At 39.1% G+C, this 25,415-nt stretch overlaps 1 protein-coding gene across 1 annotated transcript in view; it reads left to right on the top strand.

Moving 5' to 3' along the window:
• Positions 1–1,913: 1,913 nt before the first annotated feature.
• ITPRID1 (ITPR interacting domain containing 1) overlaps positions 1,914–25,415 on the top strand; it is a 71,958-nt gene continuing 48,456 nt past the window's right edge. The window contains exons 1-6 of the mRNA XM_040964516.1: positions 1,914–2,073; positions 3,404–3,452; positions 3,680–3,723; positions 17,514–17,565; positions 19,581–19,667; positions 23,329–23,531. Coding sequence (XP_040820450.1) covers positions 1,914–2,073; positions 3,404–3,452; positions 3,680–3,723; positions 17,514–17,565; positions 19,581–19,667; positions 23,329–23,531 — 595 coding nt within the window. The remainder of the gene's footprint in view (positions 2,074–3,403; positions 3,453–3,679; positions 3,724–17,513; positions 17,566–19,580; positions 19,668–23,328; positions 23,532–25,415) is intronic.

Genomic DNA, 25,415 nt, shown 5'->3' with positions numbered 1-25,415 from the left:
CATGCTTTCTATTTAGTGCAGTATTAACTATATTAATTGTCCACCTTTTGTTGTAATTTTAATGAATTGAACTTTTTTAGCTTTTTCTTTTTTTACCATAAAATTAATTAATCACAATTATTAACTTTGGCAACAATTTATACTTGCAACAATAAGGTGGAAACTTCTGCAGAATGATAGGCTTTTAACATATAAAGCATGGAAGAAAATTATTCCTATCTACAGTATCTAGAATTGTCATCTATTCTTGAAAGAACCTGTTCAAGTATTTACAATAAATAAGAATGAGTTGCTTTGCTCAACAATAATTAGAAATGGGGTGTATTTCATGTGACTGTTGGGTATACATCAGCTCAGGCATGTTAGCAGTGCTATTGACATTGGTGCTTGAATAGTTGACAGATTCTTTAAACTTAAAGTATAAATGAATGCAAACCCAACTATGAAGGTATTCCAGAAAGTTTATAGAAAATATAATTTGAAAATAAGTTTGTTTTGGGCCCGGCGTGGTGGCGCAGTGGTTAAGGTCCTCACATTGCACGCCCGGGATCCCATATGGGCGCCAGTTCTAATCACGGCAGCCCTGCTTCCCATCCAGCTCCCTGCCTGTGGCCTGGGAAAGCAGTCAAGGACAGCCCAAGGCTTTGGAACCCTGCACCCACGTGGGAGACCCGGAAGAGTCTCCTGGCTTTGGATTGGTATAGCATCAGCCGTTAGGCTCACTTGGGGAGTGAATCATCGGACAGAAGATCTTCCTCTCTGTCTCTCCTCTCTGTATATCTGCCTTTCCAATAAAAATAAAATAAATCTTTAAAAAAATAATAAGTTTGTTTGATGTCCACCCACAAATTTTTCATAAAATGTATTACTCACAAACTTTTTAAAGAGCTCTGGAGGAAATAATTTAAATCATGTGTTTGAATGATAGTTGTTGCTATTTTAGAATTGCACTACATGTTAACCTAATATCTACTATGTGCAAAAAAAAAAAAATACTACAGACATGTAAGAGAGAAGGAGAATGGCTCTTGCCTTCAGGGGCTCAATAGTCCAGGCATAGTGAGCAAATGACACAGTGGCTCCAAGCTCCTGTCTTCTACCTGTGCCTTGCATGTTCCACAAGGGCATTATTAATAAAGGTCAAATTAGATAATGAAGGCAAATGATATTTTTTGTGTCAGGTACATAAAATATTCATAGATATTCTAATTATCTTCTCTGTAGTGTAGGTAGCTCATGAAATCTACTTGGAATTTGGTGTCTGGGTTTGGGCTGGCTTTAGTTTGAATTTTGCATATGTGACTTAACCCTTTGACATTCTTCAATATAGCATAAAATTATTACCATTATATTCCTTCATTGACAATAAAGTTATTTAATTGATTCCAATGAAGTAGATTATTATTAAGATTCTGTACAATGTATACTTAATATAAAATTAAGGGGATATGGAGATATTATAAAATTTATATTCAGCCACAAAATAAGTTGTGGAAATGGGACTCAGGTTGATTTTTTGCCATAGTCCTCATGCTCCTCCAGCACTTGGTGTCTTACTAGGTGAACCCATTGCATATATTTGAATGAGAGCTATTGGCTGTGCCCTCAAGATGGATTTCTTTGTTCACGCATCCTATAGGCTGTGGAGCCCCTCTGTCCCTGGTCTCCAGCTGCCTCTCTTTGGAGAGGGTACCAGTTCACCCAGTTGAGACCAGAAACTTGGTAGGCTTAGGAGAGTGGGAGGCAGGATTACTCCTCTTACTGTTAGCATGCTGGCCTTCTTGTGCTTACCAAGCCGAGCCTGCCAGCCAAGCTCATGGTGTTTGTGTGTGTGTGTGTGTGTGTGTGTGTGTGTGTGTGTGTGTGTGTGTGTGTGTGCTTTTTGTGTAAGTTTGCAGAATTTCTCTCTCAGGATGGCAGAGACATCACAAGGACCTGACAAACGTCAAGAAGCCCAGGAAAAGAGCAGAAGAGAGATTCTGAGGTGCACCAGGAAGGCCTGGATTCCTCTGGATGAGCAGCTGTCTATTGGTTCCAGAGAGGAAAGAGAAATTCCCACAACCCAACTGGTAGGTGAGTAAGGCATTGAGGGCCTCTTGAAAGCCTCTTACTGTGGGTGTTAAGGACCACAGAGGCACTTTCAGCTGGGAGAAGATGACTTTGGAAGAGACTTGGCTTTGAAAATACATTTTTGAATTTCTGTATAAACACTCAGAACACAGATTTGTTCAATAGAAATAGATCAATTAAAGAAGGAATGTTGCTTCTTTCACATTTCATTATCCCTTCATCATATGTCACTAGGATCTTGAAGCTGCATGGGCTACACACTAGAGGCTTGAAACTTCTTTCAGACCAATGCATATGCTATCAACAGACTTTGGGGGTATTGATTGAGACATTGATAGTATCTTAATAACTTAAAGAGTAAATTGTGAGAATTTCTCTCCTCATAAATAGGTTTGGAAAATGCATATTATGAAAACTATGCCTGGAAGTCACACCAAACATCTTTTAATTTCATTTTTTCCCATTTCTTGAACAACTCTCAAAACTGTTAGGTAGCTTTCTATTTTTGTCCACTACCCAATTCATGCTGCCCCTTCATGGTACTTCCGTTGAAGAAGAAGAACAATCTGGCATGTCCACCTGGCTGGCTGTTTTGGATCATCTGACTATGAGGGTGTAGTTCAGGTACTTCACTGTTAGGTAGAATAAAATTAAAGAAAGTCAGCTCAGCAGACAACCAGAATGGAAATAAATATTTAACAGAAAGGGCTGCCTTTGTATCTTCTACTTTTTTTCCCGTTGACAATTTGTTGAACCAGTGATAAAGATTTACCTTAAAGGACTGGTGTCTTTTTAACACAGGGTGCCTTTGGCCATCTAGGGACTTAGTTCAATTTTGTCCCTGGAATGAATGCAAATTTGGTTTCTAACCTGGCAGAGAACTCCTTGCAAATAAACACCACTGGCTGGCTGCCTTAGGTAAATGTCGTGATTCAATAATGAGAGGCTCCGTGGTGATTTATACCCAACAAGAGAAAGAAAAAGGTCTCACATGCCTTCTCACCCATTGCATTCACACCAGGTAATTGAAAAATTATTCTAATGTCTCCTGCTCTTTGTTGATTTGTTTTGCTTCTCTTTCACATTCATATTCTCTCTTCCTCTCCCTCTCTCTCTCTTTCTCTCCTTCTGTCTCTCTTAATGTAGTGTTTGAACAAGTTGACACTCCATGCTCAGGAAAGGCTCATTATGGAAAACAGGAGGTTTTGCCTTCAGGGGGAAAATGAATATGCCTATAGAAACATGTGACTAAATATTGAAGAAATAGAGCTATTGAGTGCTGGGTGAATAATAGTGGTTGTGCTTTTCCAACTGATACGTTTCCTATTTGTAGCAAACTCCAAACAAGCAAATATTCAGCAGTGGCTGGACTCCGGATTCTTGTAAGTTTTTGTGATGCTTGCATGAATGTCTTGCTAACATTCATGAAAACAATGTGGGTAACTCTGCAGGGGAGGATGTCTGTGGAGGGATTTTCAATTTAGTTGAGTATGTGGAGGATTACCTTTTAATGCATAAGTTATGTGTCATTAAAAAGTACAAAAAAAAGAGCAATGAATATTTTATTTAAACATACTGTTTGACTCTTCATACTTTGGTTTCTTTGTAGTGTCTGTGCAGATGACAATTTTCGGCAAGTTATCCACCATACTGGTAAGACCAGAGAACCCAGAAGCAGTTAGGCTTTATGAACCTGAGTAGGAGAATACATCTGCCTAAAATGAGAATTCTTTGGGGTTTTTAGCAATGTTTCAGATATCCCAATACATCCAGCTAAATCCCTTTGCTTGACAGATGAGCTTGAGTCGTGGCAAGGATAGGCGTTATCACAGCAGGACACTGGGACTGACCACACGGTGCTGGCCATTTTATCTGAGACCTTAGACAATGACCCCTACCAAGCTCATCCTCCGAAGGTGTTTCCAAGGATGTTAATGTGGAAATGAAATTGTGTAATTTTTCCTCAAATTGGATGACACTTTTACTTTTAAATTCCATTTCTTCCTATTCTTTGATCTCAAAATTCCACTTACATCCTCTCTGTTGAAGGAAGCGTTTGCTCTCAAGATGAGCAAATAACTGAATTTTTCAGCAAGCAGAGTAAGTGTTTCTGAGGCAGAAAATGTGTCAGACTTGTTTCACTGGGATTTAGTAAGAATATTATAAAGAATAAATCTGATTACCAGTCTCACTGATTCCACCTTCCTCGAATGAAATACTACTATTTTATAGAATCTAAGATCTATCAATTATAAGATAAACTTATATTTTAAGTGCCACTCAGATTGAAAAAATAAAACAAAATAAAAAGGAACATAGACTGCAAGATATATACTGATCATACAGATGTTAAGATATGAAGAAAAATGAGTTTTAAAGCTGGTGAAATGCCAAGAATGTGATGGAGAATCTGCACCTAAATGCTGTGAATTAGGAATTCATTGATTGGTGGGAAATTATTAGTCTAATGGTCATTTATTTAGCTGACTTTAATTATTTCATTTTCTTCACTACCATCTTTTGAATTAACTTTAACCATTGGCTATAAACCGACAGAATTTTGTATTACTTCTTAAAAATTTTTTGTTTATAAAATTTCCTTCTTCACAGAGTTGGTTTTTTAAGTAACAAAAATTCTATGATGTCAGCACCTCTAAAATACTTGGTAATAAGTTGAGTGTAAGTACTTGTCTTTTATGATAGTCTAGACTCAAGAAAAAATAAGCATGTGAACCAGCATTCTCTGTCCCCTCTAAGGTTCCCTCAGAGACTCAGCCCTCATTGTACATTATCAGTAACTGCATTACACTCTTCACTTCCCAGAAATTAGAGACCAACTGTGGTCCTTCGCCTCCTCCACAAAAATCAGTGACCTGCAAATCACAAGCATGGGGCAGAGACCTGTGGGCCAGCGAGGGAAGAAGTGTGGTTTTCAGATCAGAAGGTCACCGGATCAGTCTGGCAGCTCCTGTGTCGTGAACAAACCCCCTCATAACCATGGAAAAGATTATTGCCACTTTGAGCCTTCAGTTTTCCAAGGCCCATCCTCATCTATCATACTTTACACACAGCAGCCCATGAGCTAGCACAGCAGGTTTGTAGTTTTGTTTTGCAGGTGAGACATCTGTGGTCCACGCAGTGAAGAACTGTGGTTTCTGGTCCGAGTTTTAGAGGTGATGCAGCACCTGGAGTATCAGCCCTCCAGTGGTCCCCTACCGGCTTAGCCTTGTGAGAGATGGACTCATGTACTCAGCCTCCAGGGAAGATGGGAGACGCTCTAGGAAGGGTGGGCATTGGCACAGTACTGAAACCTGGCAAAGATGGTACTGAGAAGAACAGGGAGAAAACCCAGGGCACAAAAAAATGAAACTGAGCAGGAAGAAGAAACATAGTCATGACTGGAGCAAGCATCCTGTAAAAACTTGAAAATCTTGATAGGATGTAGAATGATCTATTAGTTTCCTAAGGCAGTCATTGCCATTTGGCACAACACTGGTGACTTAAAACCATGGAAATCATTCTGCTTCTGAGATCCCTTTGGGCTGCCCTGTTCCCAGACTCTAGAGCCCTGTCAATCCTGGGCCCTCCAGCTTCCAGCTGCCGGGCTCCAGTGCCCCCACCCTCCCCAGCGTTCTCTCCCAATGCATCTTCTCTTCAAGAGATGCCAACTGCCGGAAGGATTCTCCCTCATCCAGTGTGAGCTCACCACTCACAGCCCAAGTATGCTTCTAATGAAAGGCACATTGTGAGGTTCTGTGTTAAAATCCTGTGTGGAATATGAATCCAGTCCACCAAATGGAGCTCTTCTTAGGCTTCCTTAGTTTTCCCTGGGAGGCTTTGCATGTTAAAACTGAGCAGCCAGATCCCAGGGTCTGATCAGATAGCACAGAAATCATCTTAGTGGGCCACCTGGCCCTGACCTAGACCCAAATAAAATGGTGGAAAAAGGCTTCAGAGTTCTGTTCTGGGTTCCTTCTTGAATCTTGTGATGGCCAAGGGGGCACTTGACCTTCTGTGGTGACTCTTTGATTGCCAGGCTCTTCTGTGACTGCCTAACCTCTTATTTTTATTATGCTGGAAACCAGTTAGCTCATTTTCCCATCTTTGTGCTGCCCATGTGTTGGTAAAACTCCCCAAACCTTTTGGCATGTTGTCCTCTTAATCAATTTGAGCTAACAGAAGCAAGAGATTACATTGAGGGCACACATACTAGGTACTTGACATAGTCATCTTATTTACCAGCACTGCATTCTGAGATGAATATTACTATTATTAAATTCTGCACAGAGGAAAATGAGGTTCAGAGGGGTAAGTAACTTGCCCAAAGTAGAACAGTCGAAAGTAAGGAAGTTATTTGATCTTTACCTGGCTGTATAACCATGATACATCTCTAGTAAAAGAGAATATGGATTCCTAGACATGTTTGTGAGAAAATCTCTGTTAGGAAAACCCTGTGTTGCAACCCTACTAGAAAATTCAGAGCACAGAGCCACTAGCATTGCAGACTCTTCTGTCCTACTCCTCCGGGGACACCCACAGTATGCTGGAGGTTAAAGTCCTCCATGTGGAATAACACTTGTATTCTTAACAGCAATGAAGTGGCTCTGAAAATGAAAAATAGCCACATCCACCTGTTAAAATAAAAAAGCTGCATTAAGTTGGTCGAAGGATACCAACTTTCAGTAATAAGTCAAATGAGTTCTGGAGTCCTCATGTATAGCTTAGTGTCTATCAACAGTAATGCCTTATGTATTTGAAATTGGCAGACAATAGAATTTAACTATTCTCTATTTACAAGCAAATAATTGAGTTTTTACCGCAACCAAAATATTAATATCATAATTATTATTACCTTTAAAATGGTACTTATGTGAAGTGACAAATAAGTTGATTAGCTTTAGACTATGGTTAATTATTTGACAACGTACATGTATATAAATAAACACATTGTAAGCCTTGAATATATACAGTTTTATCAGTTATACTTAGTAAAGATGAAAATAAATACATCAAGTAATTTCTATGGGAAGTCATAAGAAGTCACTGTTTATAGAAATTTTAATTTTAAGAGCATAAATTCTTAGAAAATGGACATGTTAGAAACTAGTATTTGATAATTGGAAAGAAAACCATTTTGTTGTTGTATTTTTCTAACATTTATCAGGCTTCTGATAACCCATGTTAGACTGAAAAATAAAGCTAATATAATTGCCACCACTAGCAATTATTATATATCAGTTGCTTTTTGCATATTTACAAACCACTAACATGAAACACCTTAAGATAAAACAGCTATCTCTGTCTCTCAATTAAATAAAAGTTTTAACAAGGAGAAGCAGGTTTGTCTTAGCAGTTAAGCTGCTGCTTGGGATGCAAGCTTCTTATACCATAGGCCTGGGTTTGAGTGTGGCTGTGTTTGCTATTGCAACTTCTGGCTAATGTGCATGGGAGGCACCAGGGATGGCACAAATGCAGGACTCCCTGTCACTCACATGAGATCTCAGGTGGTTTCTCAGTTCCTAGGTGTAGCCTGGTTCAGCCTCAGCTATTAAGGAATTTGGGGGATAAATGAAAATGAGAGCTCTATCTGCCCCTCAAATAAAGAATTTTTTTTAGAAAGCAGGATGTTGAGGAAGCAGATACTCAGAAATATTATTAAATTTTCTAAAACCATGCAGCCAATAAGAAATGGAGACACGATTTGAACTCAAAACTACTTTCAAAGTTTTCAGTCCTTAGTTTAGAATCCAGCCTATCTTAATCCACTGATTATAGTCCTGCTCAGTCCAGGTCATTGTAGCATTAGAGAGTGAATCAACAGATTAAAGATTAACCTCTTTCTATTCTCTCTCTCTCGCTCTCTCTCTCTCTTTGTGTGTGTGTGTGTGTGTTACTTGGCGCTTCAAATAATAAAACAAGTTCTTTTTCAAAGAAGCAATACGTGCAAACCTATTCTGAGATTACCGGTAAATAACTCTTATAACTCAATATTGCCCAAAATCTCTCTAATTTTGTAGGTTATCAATTGAGTTACAATAAAATCACTATCCCAATCTTGCCCTGTCTTGGTAAGACAGGATGGATCTGCAAAATACTCCACATGGGTGTCTCTGGAAACCACTAGATGCCTACATTCCTGTATGTTGTGACTGTTGTTAATTCAGTAGAATCAAGATGTCCACATAAAGACAAGATGTCTCAACACTTCTGAGAATAATGTTCTACTACGCTGGGCACCTCCATCAGTACTTATGAGCTGGCATGGTGCTCCAACTCTTGAAGAATTTTTTGGTGACACTCATTTCCCTTGTACCGTATGAATATCATCTGGAGATTTAGACACTATTACTAGTGTTCTGTGTTATGGGAAACCCATGACAGAAATTAAATAACCTGGGCCCAGCATGGTAACCTAGTAACTTAAATTCTCACCTTGCATGTACCGGGATCCCATATGGGTGCCAGTTCTACTCTGGGCGGCCCCATTTTCCATCCAGCTCCCTGCTTGTGGCCTGGGAAAGCTGTCAAAGATGACTCAAAGTCTTGGGACCCTGCATCAATTTGGGAGACCCGGAGGAGTCTCTTAGCTCCTGACTTCAGATGGGCTCAGCTCTGGCTGTTGTAGCCATTTGGGGAGAGAATCAGCAGATGGAAGATCTTCCTCTCTGTTTCTTCTCCTCTCTGTATGTATGACTTTTCAGTAGAAATAAAAAAAAGTCTTTACAAAAAAAAACAAAGAAATTAAATAACTCTCTGCAGGTTAGATCTCTTTTGAAGCTTTAGACTTAAGCTGGACACTGGAAAACAAAAGCATACTGTCAACTCTTTTTTTCTTATCCACAGGCACACAAAATTTCTGATAGATTCCTGTTGATTCCATTCTAAATATTTGGAAAATATGTGTTAACTGCCTCACACAAAGCAGGTGCTTCTTTAGGATTGAGGAAATGCAGGTGGTAAAAACCACAGCAAACAAACAAATATGCAACATACCAGGAGAATAGATGATCAGGAAAGATGATCAGCCTCAAGATGAGGCTGATTTTCAGCAGCTACCTGAAAGAAGTGAAAGAGCAGGATATTTACTTGTTTGATGATGAGATATCCCAGGCATGTGAGATACTCATTCAAAAGCTATGGGGTGGAAACTTGCCCTCTGTATTCAAGGAATAGTTATGAGTCCCCCAGGGTTGTAGCTAAATGAGCAAGGAAGAGATTAGAGGGCTAAAAATTAAAGAATTACTCAAACCTCAAACAGTTTATGGTCAACTATAACACCATAAGTACCATGGTTGATAATCAGCATGATTAATGAATACTTCAAGATGTTTTATACAAAAAAGGGTAATCCTGATTCTAATTAATTAATTAATGGAAGAGGGAGAGACCACACCTTCCCATCCATTGGTTCATTTCCCACATGCCCAGGAGCTAGGAGTTCAATCCAGGTCCCCCATATGGGTGCCAATCACTTAACTATTGAGAAATCACCACTGCCTTTCAGGGTCCACATGAGCAGGTGGCTGAAATCAGGACCTGGGAACAGGTGTTGAAGCCAAGTACTCTAGTGTGGGATTGGACATCCCAACCAGTGTCTTAACCATAAAAACAAATAATACCTATGCCATCTTGGTTCTTTTAAACAGGATAACCCCAACTTCTATTCATAAAACCCCAACTTCTATTCATAAAAATTCCTGTAGAGGGAGGGGAAGTTTAAGAGAGTAGAAGAGGCAACCCAGTTAAAGAGGTTAATCAAGTAATTTGGAAAGGAGAGAAGATATAATAGGAGTTGTCATGGAGAAGCGGAGAAGTAAAAGAATTATACACAGAAAGGTACTAGAGTTGTGAAAGAAAGCAGTTCACTGACATTCACACAAGGAAAGTGAAGACAAAAGAGGATTTTGTGTTTGTTCTTTTAAGCTGAAGGAGTTACTTTCATACTACAGACATTAGCCACTTTATGAGATAAAGGAGACAGAGCTTGGAGTCATCCATAACTTAGATGAGCTGAAGTATGTGTGGCATTTCCCATGGCATCCTTGGGGTTAGGGACAGAGCCTCTGTGACCTCTCATCTTGGAGCTCCAAGATCTTTTTCAGTGAAAGCTGCTATTGGACCTTGAATACACATAGAGCTTGCTCTTGTTTCTTTTTCCATTTCAACTTCACATGAGAGAGCTTCACAGGCAGCTGCCAAGTTTCCAGGAATCATTACCAGGAGATGTATATTATAACTGCTCTTAATAGTTCAAGTAAACAAGGTTGGTTTGACTTTGGACTAATTGTGGATCCACCAATCTTCCTGTAGTCACAAGGAAAATGGGACTTTCAGAGATTCTTTGGGGTCAATTGTAGCACTAAAGTGACCAAGCATATGGATGTTAAGATTCTACTTCCCAGGTGGCAGATCCACTTGATCTCAGATTCTAAATTAAAGCTGAAGATAAGAAATCCCTAGAAAGTATCTGGTTTGTGGAAAACTTATCTACACTGGTAGGAAACAAATTAAGCACCAGTACTCACTGTAAGTGCATTGTCAATATAATGCAAAATTACAACATACACAATGAATGTATGCTTCAACATGTAGGTTACTATAATTGACACTTGTTTAACAACACATCTAAGAATAACTGTGAAAAATAGAATTGACTCCTACAGAAAAAGATGAAAGATGCTTGATGCCACTTACTAATTGATGTATAATTAATTCATTTGTCCTTTTTTATGTTTAGATTTCTTCTCCAATCCCAGAGGGGTCTCCGAAGAGTAAACATTTCTTTCCAGGAGAAACTTATTAGATAATAAGAACTTATAAAATAAAATTCTAAATTTTTGGTCTATGAGAAAAGGTCAAAACAAATCCAGTTAAATATGAGATGTTCCCTTAACACTTATTAAGTAAAGTAATTCAGAGAAAAGAGCTATTACAGGTGAAATGTACAAAGATGTAAAATACATAGCCAGGTCTTCATTTGAAGAGTCAGGACTATTATAGTTCAAATATAATCTCTATTATTATTTACTAACATTATTTCCTCTCATTGTCTATCCAGTTATCTTTTTATCTACCTTCTCTAGCCTTGCCTCCTTTCTTTTTTACTTCCTGCTATTCTTTGGGATCTGATCCAAAATTCCGTAGCCTTCGTAAGACTCTCCCTGGCTTTTGCACTGACAAGATTTTTCCTGAACCCCAGAAACATCCATCATGTGTTCCAATCAGGCAACTCTGGGCCTGTGCTCCGTAAGTTAAAAGAGGTGTGATCCATGTCCTTGGCCAAGCCCTCAACCCAATGGAGCAGGAATAATTCCAAGTCACCTGATTTCCTGAAAACAAGGTAACAAAAGCTTCTTACTGAAACTTAGTGAAGATAGTGCTGTCAAGTTAGGCTATCTCTTTAGAAGAAGCACGACTTCAGTGAACCAATGAACAAGGTTTTGAAAAAAAAAGATTTTGAAAAAAAAACAAACAAGAAACGTGGGAAGAAAATTGAATTCAGTGGGGGAAAAAAAACACAGGAATTTGAACAAAGAAGCTGAGACAGGAAGAAAGTTAAATGTGTACAGAAAGCACATGGAAGTGATTGGAGCAGAGCAATTGTTTTATGTTAGGGAGCAGTAGTGGAAATTTTTCTGTGAAACAGGGAGTGGCCCATGATAAATGTCTGAAAATCCAGAAAGAGGGGCTGAGAAGTGGTGTCTTAGGGTTCAGAGAACATAGAAAAGTCACATCAGGTTCTTGAAAGGAATAGATACAGACAGCTCTAGACTGAACAGGATTCTGATGCCATTTCTTTTTTAATGTGAACTGAGAGGCATTAGTCACTCAGGATAATCATTTATGATGACTGTTGTAGGTGTGGTGTCACAGAATTGAAGCAAGTGATTTACGCATTTATCATTGCTCTTGCAATGAGTTCTGAATACACTGCAGTGAGAAATGCAATGACAGATGCTACTGCTTATCCTGGAAGATAGGGTAAACAGTGGGAAGTAGAAGACTATGAACTCAGGCTTGAGGTGACAGAGCCTTATATTGGGGGAGCAGCAATGGAGGGTAGAAGAAAAGGAACAGCATTTGAAAAACAGGTTTGCGGATAAAGCACAGCAAAAAAAAAAAAATCCTGTTGGTTTCAGGATTTCAAGCATGAGTGTCAGATGGATTTTTTTGTAAGAATATGGATTAATAACTTGCTAACAAAAACAGTCAATGCTACTCACCATCTCTATCAGATGTACTGGTCATGCAGGAGTTAAATATACAGAAAGCTGCAGAAAGCTATTATTTTAGAGCCCTGTGAAAATGTAATCTGATTAGTCTATTGGATGATATTCCAAAGAACCAAATGTCTTCCATGAATCAGTCAGAAATGCTTAGGAAAACCAAAATAAAAAACGCTTTCTAAGCCAATAAAGGTGCTAATTAGTGCCTTCTGCATATCTCACTACATCTTCTCCAGTAATACATTTTGCAGGGTTAAGTGCAGTGTCTGCTGCTTCAGATGGCAGAAGTCCACCTAACAGAAGGGAGAGTGGCTGGAGACTCCTGTATCTAAAAGGGAACCAGAAACCAACATTTTAACCCATGGATGGGATGTACTGAAGAGAGAAAGGACTTTTGTTTTCCCATTTTAATATTTACCCAAACCAACCCCTAACAAACTTGGAAAGAGTAGGACTTTTCCCACCTCACCACCACCACTCACTCTCTCCCCCTAGGTTTTAAAGAGTAAAATCTAGTTTTATAAACCACAGATATCCTGGAGGAAGAGACATGAAGAGAATATGAAAACCAAGAAACAAGAGAAGGTGTGTGAAATAGAGGAAGATCTAGGCAACAGAGTTTCGTGTGGTGAATGCCTATGCTTTTGTGAGGGTCTCACCTTCTTGAGGCTACCTCAAGCAGGTGTCTGCAGAAACCTAGGGGGAATCTGGGGTAACAGGAGCAATTTGGCCCTTGTTATGGCATTTAGTTAGCATGAGATTCTTGTTCCTATCAGAGGTAGCTGACTCAAACGCTTCCAGAAGCCAAACAGGTAATTGCTAATGAGTGGAGTAGGAGGGAGGGAGGTGCAGAGAATTGGAGAGCTCCCTGCCTTCAACAGATTGCCTCCCTGAAGACACCTGGTTTGGTGTCGCTGGCTCTTCCAAGTTTCAAGGAAAGTCTAGGAATCCCAGTCCATGTGGGAACTAACACATGATGGACCACCAGCTTGCGTCTCTTCATTCAAGCTCATTATTGCAAACAGGCAAGGGGAAGGAGAAGCTGGCAGTGGCTAGCTCCAAGAAGTTTACAAATTAAAGTTGGGGTGTATGTGCAAGGGTGGATGGAAGACTTACAAATTCTCCAACAGGCAAGGAACAATAGGTTCTCATTAGCCAGTGCTAGAGTCTCCTTGCCTTGGTCCCAGGACTTGAAAGACAGTCTCTGCTTTCACAGTCATCAAGAAATACACACATGGTAACACTACGGAAACACTACATGGGCCTTCAGGACCCACAGAATTCAGAAATGTAAAGTAGAAATTAAGCCACAAACCCACTGAAAATTTTTAATGATTTTTCCATGATTAAAAAAAATCAGACTTATCTAGAGAGTTTATATCAAAATAAAATGAAATTATCCCTAATCCTGGGCTTGATTTTCTCTGAAACCTGAGCTTAGCAGCAGAGAAGACTGTGTGCAAGTGGCTGTAGATGGACAGTTGTCATTTTAAGCAAGCATATCAGGAATATAGGATGGAATGTAGACGTTATATTTCTACGTCAGTGAGAAAGGAGTTCAGGAAGATACTCAAGCACCTACCTGTTTGTCAGAAGTAGCCGGGCTTTCCAGGATGCTATCTCTGCAGTGAAAAGTGGCATGGGCCCTTTTCCAAGCTGGTATTAAAACTGGATAAGGTTCTCATGTGTGTCATCAAACTAGAAAATCCCCCACTGCAAGTGTATCAGGCTCACTGTGCCCAGTCCTGAGGAAGTTGCTTACTTTGAGGGATTTCTTTTCCTCCTGGAGATTGCCCTTTGTTTCCTAGCAGACTGCTCCCATAGTGGCTGCTGGGAAGAGGGGTGTAATCTGTGGCCAGTGGCCTCTAGATCACAAGAGCCCCATGAGGCAGCCCCAGATGACCCGATTGTTCTGAAGGACTGTTTTCTCTAAGTTTAGGATTTCTGAAACCTTAGTAAGGCTGCCATAGTCTTCTCAGCAGTATCTGAGAATGGGTCATTGCCTCGATGACCACTTAAGCATGGCCTCGATGCCAGATCCCTGTGCTGGTTGCACATATTCATCCACACATCCTGAGAAACTTATGGCAATAGTAGACCATCAGAAAATATTAAGACTGGCAAGATTGGCGGCAGTGACGGAATATGCTGTCAAATGTCTTAGGAACATGGAATGTTTTAGGAGACAGGAGACACAAACAGAATCTCTCTTGGATTCTTCCAAATGAACTTCATGAGCCACAAATGGAGGCTAACTTTGTGCATTTCATGCAAAGTAGTAGAGTGCTGGTAGGAAGAGGGGCAGGAAGAAATGGGAAAATTTCACCTTCCTTTTGTGCCACGTATTATTTAGTTCCTCATGACACCAACTTCTTAAGACATTTACAGATTGAAGAAGCTTTGACACTAAGTAGAAGTCAGCATGAGAGCTGACACTAAGTAGAAATCAGCATTGCAATGGATTGGCAATACCTGGTGGAATGAGACTGTGTATTGGATAGATCGTGTTGATACCTCATAGAGTGAGGAAAGAGCTAAGTAGAAGATATCCTGTGAAACAACTCTGTTTAAACTGGTTTAAATTATTAGAGATTTGCAAAAGATTTCATGTTATTAGACTTCCTCTGTCAAAATTCGAAGTTCTGTAAGTGATACTGTAGTTCAACTTTATCTGCATAAATCTGAGTCATATTCTTTTTAACATGAATACGTGTCACCAGATATTGCACAGGAAGTTTTAGAAACATTACATTGGTGTCATAGTAAAGGTTATTCACCTTTGTATTTCATCCTTGGTAGTTACACCCCAGAACATTTTATGGTGCAGTTATGTATTTTCTTTACAATATCATCTAGAATTAAGACACATACCTCTAAATTATTTTTTCTCAGACCCTCATTAATGGCATTTACTCATCTGATATTTTCAACCAATTGTAGTGGACTTCCTGAAGATTCTGGGAAATTGACTAATTGGGTGGGGAAGTGTGCATTTGGTTAATGGTGTTTGCATGGGAGTGGGATCAGAAATGGAAGCAAAGATACCATGTGCATACCTACATTAGACTTAAATCTTTAAAATGTATTTCTGTTCCTTTCCAACTGATTCTTGTAGTAAGAGCCCCATATGTTTCACTCAGCAGGCATTTGCTAGACATTCTCTTGATACTTCTTCAGAGTGTAGTGCATTCTGAGATATTCACGCACAACTCAACAATACATCTCTTGTGTTTTTCTTCGTAGACCAGTATTCCTGATCCTTTCTATCAGAATCACTGCATTTTTATAAAGTCCAATGAAAACCATAGAAAGTCCTACTCCCACCCCATCCCCTAAACTCAGCAGTCAGATATAAGTTCACGAATACCTTAAAATCTATTCATAGTCTTGAATCCAAACAAGAACTTTCTTTAAAACTAACGTTTTGTCTTAGCACTCCTTTTGTTTAAGGCAGATTCACAAACTGAAGGACAGACGGAGAGAGAGAGAATGAGAATGAATGAGAATCTTCTATCTGCTGGTTTACTTCTCAAATGCTTGCAATAGCCAGAGCTGAGCCAATCTGAAGCCAGGAGCTTCTTCTGGATCTTCCTCTCTGGTACAAGGTCCCAAGATCTTGCACCATCCTCTGCTACTGTCTCAGGTCATTAACAAGGAGCTGGATCAGAGGTGGAGCAGCTGGGACATGAACTGGCACCCATATGGAATGTTGATGGCACAGGTGGAGGCTGAACGTGCTATGTTGCAGTGCCAGACTCTTTAGCATTCTTTGTTATGTTTAAATCATTCAGGGCTGCTTTACCAAACTTTCTCCCACCTGTCTTACCTTCCTTATAACAAAAAATGTGATGTTCTCAAGGAAATGGAGAATGGAAATGCAGTAAAGTTTTGTGTCCATGAGTGAGTGAAAGCAAGAAGGTTAGTGAACCTGTTGAGGGATTTGCCACACTCTGAACATTTCCTTCTACAGATGTCAGCCACATATTATAGCATGGTACAAGAGCTGAATATTACAGCAGTCCTTGAGTGGTCTTCTCTCACACCCAGCACAGTCAGCCTCCCTATCCATGGGGAATATGTTCCAAGACACCCAGCGGATGCCTGAGATACACACAGACGCACAGACACACACACACTCAACTTTTTCCCTACACACATAAATTTTAATTTATAAATTAGACACAGTAAGAGATTAACAACATATCCTCAGAAATATGTGCTAGTAAATGAACCCTCAGCACCCTTTTTCTCACATTTATGTACTTGCTCAAAAATATTTCATGATTTTTCATATCCTGACACATACGTATACACTCCTCTTTCTGGCTTTCAAAGAAGCCACAAGTAATTTTCTTGGCATGTGGTGTTTTGAAAATAAACAAAAACATTAACCACACAACGACAACAAATTAAAATAAGCTGTGGTATCTTACTGACCATGATGAATTTATTTCATCTCTCTGAGCCTTAGTTTTTCTCTTTATTGAATGGGAATTCATTTTAGCTCTTACATGGATTTGTTGCTTAGCACATTGCCTTACAGAACGTTAATGCTAAATAAATAGTAACTACCATTGCTATAATCAATAAGGTCATACTAAATTCCCTTGTCTGCTAATTTGACTGGGACTCTGGGCTCATCATTAACCTTTCTGTGGGTCTGAGTTGGTTTATATGAGAGATGAGGATTGATTCTAATTTATAAAGCAACTAGAGGGATTCAGTGATCCCAACAGACAGAAAATGCTCATCAAGTACTGAGCCCTTCATGTGTTCGTTTGCCTATCCCCATTCCTCATGCTTGCTTCTCAATCTTACGTACAAAGTGGGCATCCTCAGATGCCCCATGCTAGACTCAAAGCAGCCTTAGCACCATGCTTTGCACTTCTTTCAAGGAAAACCCCCTTCTCTATCCATCACATTCTCATTGGTCTTAGAAATCCAAGATGATACCATTTCCTCCATGAAACCTTCACTGACTCATCCACTTGCCACCAGTCCCCCTCTTCAGAGAGCCAAGTGTAGTGCTTCAAGACAGACCACACACTCTAGGCATTGATTTCATTCTGCCTTGCTTATTGCACAGAGGCCATGAATTTTATGTCTACACAATCTTGGATATGGAAATTCAGACCCGTGTTGGTTCATATAGGTATGGGTAAATCTTCCTTGAGGGAAAGGGAAATTAAGTTCAGTTCTACTCTTTTGTTGTTGCAGCTGCTTTGCATGACCAAGGAATGGTTCAAGTGACCGTGAAAGACTACATGAGGTAGGTTACAAACTTAGTTACTCCCCTTCAGTATTTTACAGCTACATCTTTGGTAAGTGTCATACAATTAGGAAAGATTCTTAATAATACCATGGATCTTGCAATCTTGTGAAAATTCATAGGCATGTCTATCATGCCTAGAATGTTTTTATTAACCTTGAGAAAAGTAGAGGTTTCAAAAGTGTCATGGAATGAAAAAATTTAATGCATAAATGTCGATTTACTTAGAATCTAGGTACAAATCACATTTTATACAACGGCTCGTATGGATTTATCCATGAAATGATTACATTCATATTTCCATTTTGCCAATGTTATCAATGGTAGTGCTTTTTAGTGAAAATAGCACACACAACTTCCAGTGTTAATGTAGAAAAAAGTGAGCACCTATTAATACAATAGAGACTTGATCTCCATGTGTATAGCATCAAGGACACCTGGGAGCTTCAACCCAACATACTAAACTGTAAAATTTGGGAGTTCAGGAACCTCTAAGTTTGTAAGTCCTTCATATGAAATATAGGTTCTCTGTAATTTAAGAACTCCTGGAGTAAGTAATAAGCTTTATTTTAGAAAAAAATAGATGTTTTCTATTCATTTATTTGAAAGGCAGACAGAAGTAGAGGAAGCGTTTCCATTCAGTGGTTCACTCTTCCTGTGTCCTGAACAGCCAAGGCCAAGCCAGGCAAACAGTTAGGACCTAGATAGAGATGTTCTGGGTCTCCCACATGCATGACATGGACCCATGTCATTGAGCTATCATCAGCTGCCTGGCTGGGTGCAATTTAGTAGTAAGCCAAATCAGAGGGTATGGCTAGAACTTCAGTGCAGCATTCCGATATGGGATGCTGAAGCCCCAAGCAAGCAGTGCTCCCCAACTCACGCTGGAGCTAACTGAGGTTAGAAACTCTGTTTTCTCTGCTCTCATTACTCATGCATTGTCAGGAAAATTCTAATTAGCCAAATACCACATTGGTAGCACTATGTCCCTCCTCCTACCTATCAATTCACACATTTTCCCTCTTAAACAACTTGTTTTTGTTACTCATAGACACAACAAGCTATAAACAACCATGGAAATCTTTGAAGCCACTTTGATTATGTGAGGATCATTTTGTTAGGCAGAATGCAAAACAAGTTGCAGTCCTAAGTGAGAACATGTCTTCTGACTCTCCACAAGTTTCCCACCAAGTTCAAACAAATTCAAGCCTGAGTTCTTATTATGCAGAAATATGCTATCTCTCTTAATGAAGAATATCAACTAAGCAGGGACGAGGTAGGATCCAGCAACTCTTATTAAATGTCTTTAAGCCAAGACAAAGTCAGCAGCCCAAGTAGGATGACATGATCTTCTTGGGACTATTGATACCTGCATGGTTTTCTTTAATAAATTCTAATTTTGTGCCAATTACCGAATATATCCAGTAGTACTAGATGGGATCTATAATATAACAATGTCATTCTCTTTAAAAGTGCTTTTGTATGCTTTGCAATGCAAGCCTATAGGATAGAATGACACTCATTCATCCCATAGCAAAGGATCTTGTTACTGATGCGTGTGGATGGCCACAGAAGCCCTGGAGATGACACTTAGAAGTTGTTAACTGTGCAAACTGAAATCCCTCTCTATTGTGGGAATTAGCATGGTACCGCTTCAGCGGCTGCTCACCATACCTCTTTCATCACATCATTGTAACTTCTTCCCAAAAGTTGGTGCCTAGCAAAGCTGTATTCCTGAAATGTTCCCCAATGATTTGCCATCTGTCAAAAGTGAGACATTCTGTCACCTTTATAATGAGCACTAGCGGGCACTTGACACTTAAATTCTCACACCTTCTGTAACAGCACAGCGCTCTGGAAAAGAGGAGTGGCTGCTCAGCTGCACATTTTTCTTCTCCTCAAAGGCATGGCCATTGTGGGGTTCTTAGAAACTGAGAGGAAGTGCGATTGTCTGTTCCCTCCCTGGGGACTATATAAATCAACACATCTTATCCTTGGTATTTTCCCCACTGCAGATCTCTGCAACAGTTTTCTGAAACTCCCAACCTATCCAGAGGGACTAGTTTCAACTCTTTCCATTCTACTGCAAGTATACCACAAAGGTATGTGATTTCCACACACTTTTCATCCAGAGAAATCATGCTGTGCAACAAAAGAATTCATGAAATTACAAATAGGCACTCAAGAGATACTTAGCAAATGAATGGATTAAAGAATGAATACAGGATTTTCAAGCTCCAACTTGGAAGAACTATATAAAAGTCAGTGAAACTGCAAAGCAGGCTGAGTATCTGACAGTGGAAAAATGGCCAAAAAAACCATTGGCCCATGTATTTCATGGAATTTCATCTAATGATAGGAAGAGTAGGTAGAGATCAAAATGCTAATGTGGAAAGATGCTCAAGTCTTATTTTAAAGGGAAAAAAATAAGTTGTAGAAAAATACATAGTGCATTTACTGTGTATAAAGCAAACAGGTGAAATCTACAAACATGTATGTACACTAGACAGAAGACTATCTGGAAGGGTGTACTCTGCCGGAGCAGGAAGAAGTTCAGGATCCATGGGGGAGAAAGAGCCTTATGTGTCACATTGTGGTTCTTAAAAAAATGTGTATGTTTTATGTATGTCTGGCACTACCAAGTAAGAATTAACAGTTAATGATATGATATTCTTACAAGGATTTGAAAAATCCTTAGTGACAGGTCAATGAATAATTATTTTCATGGCCATGATACGGTGGCCTTTGGAAAATAGGCACTACCCTTGTCCATTTTGGTGCCATGGGCACCTGAAATATAGCTGAGAACATGACAGATGGTTGATACATATTCATAGGAATGAGTAAAAAAAATTGTACAGTAGGTTTGAATAATGACAGATAAAAATCTTCCATACACAGTTTTGATGTTTGCATCAATTACATTAAAACAGAACTCCATATGCAAAAGAAGCTTAAAATGAAAAGGAGTTAATATATGACTCCTTTTGTATTAAGAGATACATGTCATTGTAATTGAGTAAATTATACTAATAGTTCTACAGTTAATTGAAATGATTAAAGTATCCAGAGGATGGCATTGTGGTACAGCAGCCACCTACAGCACAAGCATTGCACACAGTTGCTCATTCAAGTCCTGGCTGCTTCACTTCTGATCCAGCTTCCCGATAATGACCTAGGAAAGCGGCAGAAGATGGCCCCAATGCTTGGGCCCTTGCAGCTGTTTGGGAGACTTGGATGAAGCTCCTGGCTCCTGGCCTTGACCCACTCCAGCCCTTACTGTTGTGATCATTTAAGGGTGAATCAGTGGATTGAAGAGCACTCTCTCTTCTGCATCTCCCTTCTGTCTCCCTCTGTAACTTTGCTTTTCAAGTAAATAAATAAATGTTTTATTTTAAAGATACCTAAAATGAGCTACTGAAGTCCTATGCCCCCTCCCTCCACCACCACAGTTTCTGGCTGATCTTTTCTACCTGGATGTAATCAGAAGGTAAAGCCACAAGTGTCCATGTTTCACACCAGGAAGTATAACTGTGATGCCGTTGGCATGTGGTGAATGGGTGCCTGGTGAGACTGCAAATGGCTGCTGATGAATGGAGAAATGTCTCTATGGACAAACTGTAGCTAATCCAATTTACATGATGAACTCATGGAAGTTGTGTGTCATGTTTAAAAAATATATTTAATGAAAAAGCAGAGTGATAGGGAAAGACTTCTGGTTTACTCATCTAATGCTCATGACAGCCAAGAGTAGGCCAACTGAATCTAGGAAAAAGGAATGCCCCATCTTGATCTCCCATATGACTGGCAAAGGCTACTTCCCAGGAATATTAGCAGAAAGTTACATCTGAAGCCTAGAGTGGGCAAGACTCCAATCAGCACTGTATGTGGCATGCAGACTTCTCAAGTGACAGATTCGCCAATTTGTTCTGCAACACCCAACCCATGAAAGTAAGGCTATCTAAACCATCTTAAATAAGCTGGTGGAACCTTATTAGAAATTCTGATTCCACCAGATCTTATAAGCTTACAAAAGTCTGTACCAGAGGAACCCATGAGAGATTCAGTAATTGTGAGATGAGTTGGTCAACGTAAATATAATTTCCAGCTAACAGACTTACCATTTGAAGTACCAAACCAGACTTGATCAGTTTGACTAAGGCATTTTCATTTCTCAACCAAATCCTCTGTCTTCTCCTCAACAAAGCCAGAGTGTGTTTGAATCCTCCTTGGGGACTTGAAATCGTTACTGGTAAGCATTCATCTTTGTGGTCTGTACTTGATCATGTCCAAATAGGTTTGTGCAGCTGAGGATTCCTCCAGCTGAATATTTATGGAATATCTGCCATGTTTTCAACTCCGTCCCAGGTGTCCATGACACCAAAATGGAAAGAATAGTGCTTACCCGCAAAGGCCACAGTCTCATGGCCATGAAAATATACCACTTGGTCTGTCATTAAGCATGTCAAAGCATCATAAAAATACCAAATGTTATAAATTAGTAGACCAGAATAAAAAGAAAAACAAAGCCCATCTATTTGTGCCTACAGCAGACATATCTACCAACAAATATCAATGGAAACTACATCTCATGGATTTTTTTTTTTTAGTTTCATCTCTTCAATACATTTTCTTCTGACTAAATTCATCACTGACTCATAGATCATACAGCAGCATCATTTCAATCAAGAAGGTTTTTTATTTTATTTTTCATTTCTTCAGTGAGACATTAGTCATTCAGCAGCATGTTATTTAACTTTATGGCATTTTTAATTTCTTTTTTTCTCTTCCTGGTTTTGATTTTGCTTTGTGGCTTTTCACTTAATGGAATGTATAGTAACTGTGTAATGGAGACTACCATAACCAGATGTGAGGATACAATGTAGTATGCATCTCTACTTACAGATCAAAGATGGACTCCCAATGAAAGTGTTTACTATATCTTAACAGTAGGATGTTGGACTCTGCCATTGTCCATGCCCACAATGATGGACTTATAACTGTTTATGAAGAACTATACTACAATAATAATACAGGGAAACTCAGTTTGGTGTGGGGGTTTTAGGGAGAGAGTAAGGGAAATCCCAGGGCCTATTGAACTGTATAATAAAATGATAATAATAATAATGAAAAATAAGAAAAAAAAGAGTATCATTAGCTTTTAGTTTTATGTCATGGTGTCAGACATACGCAAAAATTCCCTTAGTCTACTATGAATAGCTTTTCCTTTCCCTTTCTTGCCAATACTGTGATCATCAGTGTACCATCTCTAGTTCCTGCCCCACACTCTCCCTGTCCTAACGTAAATTTGCTACTGTGAAATAGAAATAGACATAAAGAGGCTCTTGATTTCATAGATGAAGTATAAGAAAACAGTCCCTGTAGCTGTGACCTGTCCCTTAAATAAGTGTACAAGAGAACTTGAAATGTTTATGGAAAACAGAATTAGAAAATGAGTTTATTTTGTTGGGATGAATTTTGAAATCTGTAGTTTTTCCAACTATGTGCCTTTTGTGAATTTTTGAAAACCTCTCATGTGACTGCATTTCATTTTTTTTTCACCAAAACAAGCTTAATATTTTAATCCATTTTCCCTGAAGTTTATAAAGTCTGCTTTTATGTAAACTCTAATGCATTTGCATCTATTTGCCTAGTCAGGTTGTTCCTACGCTGAATTTGCAGAAGACTGAATGGTTGAAGTGATTTTAGGAAGTGGCTTTTGGCTAAGTGAATTGGATAAAACTTTCATATTTTTTATTGCAGCATTCCCGAATGGCTGGAATTTTGGGAAAAAGATCCAGTAGAGATTCTCTTGGATCTGGGCTTTGGGACTGATGAGCCAGACATCTGTGCGCAAATCCCAGCCAGGTTTCTCGAGAGTGGCTCAGCAGCCAGGGGAATCAACACCCGTGTTTTTCTTGAGGCTCAAAAGCAGCGCGTGGATGTTGAGAATCCTAGTATATTTGGTAAGTAAGGACATGGTGGTATTCACATTTCAACACTGGCAATAAGTGACTGTTGAGCTTAAACCACGGTGTAACTGGGGCAGATATGTGGCCTGGCAGTTGAGATGCTGATCAGGGTGTCTCTGTTCTGTATCAGAGTCCCTGAGTTTGAGATTTGGATCCACTCCTAATTCCAGTTTCCTGCCATTGTGCATCTCTTATTGCTTAAGTAGTTGGGTCCCTGATACCCATGTGGGAAACCTGGTTTGAATTTCTAGGTACTAGGCATTTAAGGCGTGAACCAGTGTACTGGTGCTCTCTATCTTTATGTGTCTCTGCCTCTCAGATAAACAAATAAAGAAAGAAGGAATAAAGGAAGGAAAGAAGAACAGAGTCATGGTGAACCTGATTGCAGTTGTACCTATCTCTTTATTACATCAGGTTAAAATAGAAGCAACTTATTCCTTGATATCTCTGTGTATCACCACAAATTTGACCATATTGAAAAGGCATTAAAAGAAGAAAATTGATTGGCTGTCCAAAGGAGAGAAAGGAAAATTATGTCTCACTCAAAGTCAATATAAAAGGTTCATAGTTCATAATAAGAATCAATTGTTTCATTGTTCAGTCTACCCACAGGCAAAACTTCCCACTTGTTTCACATTTCAGAGTTCTCTAGATGGACTGTGCCAATTCATAGACAGGATTTGTTTAAGTATAAAACCTACTATGGATTGGGTATAAGGCAATCATAAAAGTTGAGTTATGATTCAATCATGTCTTCTGGTTCACTAAAGAGATTTAATTTCAACTGAAGCTTAACTTAGGGAAGAAGTAGAATCATTTCCAAACATCCAGAATCCAAGAGTTTGTCTGGGCTGTGAAAGAATAGCAGAATTATCTGTGAGAAATCCATCATAATGCTTGGAGTAAAAGGATGATTAGTCAAAATCTTCACATTTCATGTGAAAGAAACAGGTAGATATAGGAAAATGCTCCATATACTCACAAGTGTTGCTCTGATGGTACAACAGATAATAGAACAGAGGAGAACATTCTTGCCCACCTCTATGTCCCTTGGCCATTGCTGACTTATGCAACCCTGGGATTGGGAAAAGGCCATGTGTTAAAAAACAAATGTCCTGTTTCCTTTTGTCATTGTTTTACTGTCTTCAGATAGCAAAATTTCTTAATTACTTTGTTGAAACTGCCTGCATGTCCCTGAATTAGTCTTTGCAACTTTTGATCTCTCCAGTAAGCTAATTAATTTAATACATATTATCAAAATAATTGAGACCAAATAATCCAGAAAGTTTCCCAAGTTCGGGGGTTGGTTTGTTTTAAAAGACAGATAAGTCATATTAATGAATTTCTTCTGTTGAAAGACTGAGAACAATATGTTCTCTTCTTTTATAAATCAGTATTGTAGAAACTAATAATTACAAAGTATGTACTTTTACACCCTTGCTTTGATGTTCACAACAGATGCAAGTGATCCATAAAAAAGAGGAAAAGAGTGACTGTTTGCCATGTGCCTGACAATCAGCTACACATTTTGTATCTGTGAATTTATTTACTTCAAAAATCACACTTGCACTGACTGGTTGACCTGGGATTTGGATTCTGGCCAGCTGGTTTCATATACAGTAATCTTTTCACACTCTGGTACAGAATAGGTCAAGATGATGAAAGGTATCTACTGCATACATCTATGGAGGAATACATATGAAGGTAACCTCATATTGACAGAACTGGGCTCACTTTCACAGCATAATACAAGTATGTGTACACATACAGTGGGTTTTTAGAAAATCTGTGAAAGTATACATTATGAAAAACTAATTTTGGAGGAGTTATTTGTTTCAAAGGCCCAGTAATAGAAGCTAAAGAAAGCGAGAAAAACAG

Source organism: Ochotona curzoniae, unplaced genomic scaffold (genome assembly GCF_017591425.1).
Source record: "Ochotona curzoniae isolate NIBS_2020 unplaced genomic scaffold, NIBS_Ocur_1.0 scaffold_3835, whole genome shotgun sequence".
Taxonomy (NCBI): Eukaryota; Metazoa; Chordata; class Mammalia; order Lagomorpha; family Ochotonidae; genus Ochotona; species Ochotona curzoniae.
The sequence above is the reverse complement of the archived record's forward strand: the minus strand, read 5'-3'. Positions and strand labels throughout refer to the sequence as shown.